Source organism: Nerophis ophidion, linkage group LG19 (assembly GCF_033978795.1).
Source record: "Nerophis ophidion isolate RoL-2023_Sa linkage group LG19, RoL_Noph_v1.0, whole genome shotgun sequence".
Classification (NCBI taxonomy): Eukaryota; Metazoa; Chordata; class Actinopteri; order Syngnathiformes; family Syngnathidae; genus Nerophis; species Nerophis ophidion.
This window is the reverse complement of record NC_084629.1, coordinates 41,124,590-41,128,302: the sequence shown is the minus strand read 5'-3', so window position 1 is coordinate 41,128,302 and position 3,713 is coordinate 41,124,590. Positions and strand designations below refer to the sequence as shown.

Here is a 3,713-nt window from a genome sequence, read left to right as displayed (position 1 = left end):
GACGTCTGCCGCTTCCACGCCGGCACCAACATCGGCTCCTCAGCCGCCTCCTGCAGAGGTATCTGTTTTGGCTGCAGCCCCCGCCGCTTTGTCTGCTGTCTCCGGGCCTGCTTCAGCGCGCCCGCCTCCACGTCAGCCGCGGATGTGGCCGTGCCCTGGGCGTCCTCCTCGCGGGATGCACTCGTCTCTTTTTCGGCCAATGATGTGGCTGTTCCGTGGCCGCCCGCCCCGCCAGTTCCAGCGGCGCTCTACGCGCCGTCGCCACCTGACTTTCCCTCGCTGGCTGCGGGGACACGAGGTTTGGCGACCTTCCACCAAATCCTCCTTCCATCCTCCCTTACTTTGTGGACATTTTTTTCCATTTTTTCTTTTCCAGGGAACATCTGGTATCTGTTCCTTGAGGGGGAGGTCCTGTAACGATCTGTCACTTACTTTCTGATAGTTTTTCGTGTTTTGTACTTTATTTCCTGTTCAGTGCTCTTATTTTGTCATACTTCCTGTTTACTCCGCTGAGCACTGTTTTTGTCACACTCGCCGTTGATTGGCAGCGGTCCTCAGCTGCTGTCAATCAACATAGGTCTATTTATGTTTCACTCGAGCACTCCTCAGTGCTCGAAGTTAAAACCATGTTGGGAACATCTCCATGCAAGACTGCTTTCTGTTTATATCTTTTACTTTGATGAAATTAAAATCATCTTACCGGCTTTCTGCTCTCCTGGATTTTTGCATACTTGAGGTCACACAACTGCAGCCATGCGACATCCCAACAGTATGTCATCTTTTTTGTAAGGGGCGCTGGAAGCCGGCAGACCCGTCAGCGATCCTGTTCTGTCTCCCTGTAATGTTTGTCTGACCTTGAATGGGATTGTGCTGAAAATTGTAATTTTCCTGAAGGAACTCTCCTGACGGAATAAATAAAGTGCTATCTAATCTAATCTAATTGTATCGTCCTCCTCCTGGCTGAGGTGACCACTCTGTTCTTCATCACAATATTTGACCCATTGCAGTATTTTTACGCGGTGCAATCTTTTTTTTGATGGACCGTAGTTTTTTGTTGTCTAACATTTATAGACATTTAACATCAAAATGTCCTCCAATAATCTCACAAAAGTTGGTATTTTCTTTAATTTTAGCCAAGCCATTTACAAAAAGGTAGACACGGGTAGGCAATGGGATACAAGAAGCTAGCGAATACACAACAGCTAAGCACACAATAGCACACACACACACCTAACAAGTGTCCTAAATTGAACAAAACAAACCATCCAAACAAAAAAGTCTAAAATAATTATTGTTGCATACTACTTAAACATGCAAAGTCTTGTATTAGGAAGCAGTAACAAACGTGTCCGCATCATTTCTAGTCACAAGTTTGATTGAATTAATGATTATGGCCACTAGATGTCGCCAATAAAACCTTCCACTTAAAGAACATAAATACAAACCCCGTTTCCATGTGAGTTGGGAAATTGTGTTAGATGTAAATATAAACAGAATACAATGATTTGCAAATCCTTTTCAAGCCATATTCAGTTGAATATGCTACAAAGACAACATATTTGATGTTCAAACTCATAAACATTTTTTTTATTGCAAATAATCATTAACTTTAGAATTTGATGCCGGCAACACGCGACAAAGAAGTTGGGAAAGGTGGCAATAAATACTGATAAAGTTGAGGAATGCTCATCAAACACTTATTTGGAACATCCCACAGGTGTGCAGGCTAATTGGGAACAGGTGGGTGCCATGATTGGCTATAAAAACAGCTTCCCAAAAAATGCTCAGTCTTTCACAAGAAAGGATGGGGCGAGGTACACCCCTTTGTCCACAACTGCGTGAGCAAATAGTCAAACAGTTTAAGAACAACGTTTCTCAAAGTGCAATTGCAAGAAATTCAAGGATTTCAACATCTACGCTCCATAATATCATCAAAAGGTTCAGAGAATCTGGAGAACTCACTCCACGTAAGCGGCATGGCCGGAAACCAACATTGAATGACCGTGACCTTCCATCCCTCAGACGGCACTGTATCAAAAACCGACATCAATCTCTAAAGGATATCACCACATGGGCTCAGGAACACTTCAGAAAACCACTGTCACTAAATACAGTTTGTCGCTACATCTGTAAGTTTAAAAGCGAAAGAGAAAGCCATTTATCAACAACATCCAGAAACGCCGCTGGCTTGTCTGAGCCTGAGATCATCTAAGATGGACTGATGCAAAGTGGAAAAGTGTTCTGTGGTCTGACGAGTCCACATTTCCAATAGTTTTTGGAAATATTCGACATTGTGTCATCTGGACCAAAGGGGAAGCGAACCATCCAGACTGTTATCGACGCAAATGTCAAAAGCCAGCATCTGTGATGGTATGGGGGTGCATTAGTGCCCAAGGCATGGGTAACTTACACATCTGTGAAGGCACCATTAATCCTGAAAGGTACATACAGGTTTTGAAACAACATATGCTGCCATCTAAGTGCCGTCTTTTTCATGAACGCCCCTGCTTATTTCAGAAAGACAATGCCAAGCCACATTCAGCATGTGTTACAACAGCGTGGCTTCATAAAAAAAAGAGTGCGGGTACTTTCCTGGCCCGCATGCAGTCCAGACCTGTCTCCCATGGAAAATGTGTGGCGCATTATGAAGCATAAAATACGACAGCGGAGACCCCGGACTGTTGAAAGACTGAAGCTCTACATAAAACAAAAATGGGAAAGAATTCTAATTTCAAAACTTCAACAATTAGTTTCCTCAGTTCCCAAATGTTTATTGAGTGTTAAAAGAAAAGGTGATGTAACACAGTGGTGAACATGCCCTTTCCCAACTACTTTGGCACCTGTTGCAGCCATGAAATTTTAAGTTTATTATTAATTGCAGAAAAAAACATCAAATATGTTGTCTTTGTAGCATATTCAACTGAATATGGGTTGAAAAGGATTTGCAAATCATTGTATTCTGTTTATATTTACATCTAACACAATTTCCCGACTCATATGGAAACGGGGTTTGTATTTCAGAAGGTTACAAAAATGGGTTGTGTTTTTCATACCTACCATTGTTCTCTGTTTGAGTAAAATATTTTCCAAGAAGAGGCAGGAGGCATCTAGAGCATGCTCAGCTCAATGAGACGCCCGGCAAACACGCCTAAAGTGCCGATGAGACACACGGCCATGAAGACACACAGCAGGATGTGGTCCAAGACCATGGCCACAAACTTCCACTCCTCAGCAGCCTGGACAAGGAAAAAAAAAAAGCACAGTTGTCCAACACAGGAAGTACACTCTGAGTAAAAAAAGGGTCGTGAAGAAGATGATGGATACATTGTTGGACTCTTCGTCTGACTTCATGGTTTCCGCGATGTACTTGACTCCTTCGATGGCACTGCGGACGTCAGGGTTCTTGGTGATGGGCGACTGGTAGGGGACGGCGGAGGCTTGGTTGCCGGAGATGTCCGAGATGTCGAAGTCGCCGCTGTAGATGTTCTTCACGGGCTTTTCCTTCCCGGGGCGCTTCATTGTTGAGAAGAACATGATGTTTGGAATGGTTTCGATGAAAAGCTGACAGGGGGGAAAACAAAGCAGAAATAAACAATTTTTTTAAAATCAACTGCTGCAGGAAACATGTACAGTGCACACCTGGAACTGTTAAATAGTATTTTCTTTTTTACAATCATCATTACTGGCCTATCTACACCTTAATTCAGACCTGG

General features: G+C 43.5%; 1 protein-coding gene across 1 annotated transcript in view; it reads right to left on the bottom strand.

Moving 5' to 3' along the window:
* Positions 1-1,107: 1,107 nt before the first annotated feature.
* LOC133538403 (acetylcholine receptor subunit alpha) overlaps positions 1,108-3,713 on the bottom strand; it is a 42,371-nt gene continuing 39,765 nt past the window's right edge. Inside the window, exons 8-9 of the mRNA XM_061880008.1 lie at positions 3,325-3,561; positions 1,108-3,236 (exon numbers count right to left, since the gene is read on the bottom strand). Of these exons, the coding sequence (XP_061735992.1) occupies positions 3,108-3,236; positions 3,325-3,561 (366 nt within the window). The 3' untranslated portion in view covers positions 1,108-3,107. The remainder of the gene's footprint in view (positions 3,237-3,324; positions 3,562-3,713) is intronic.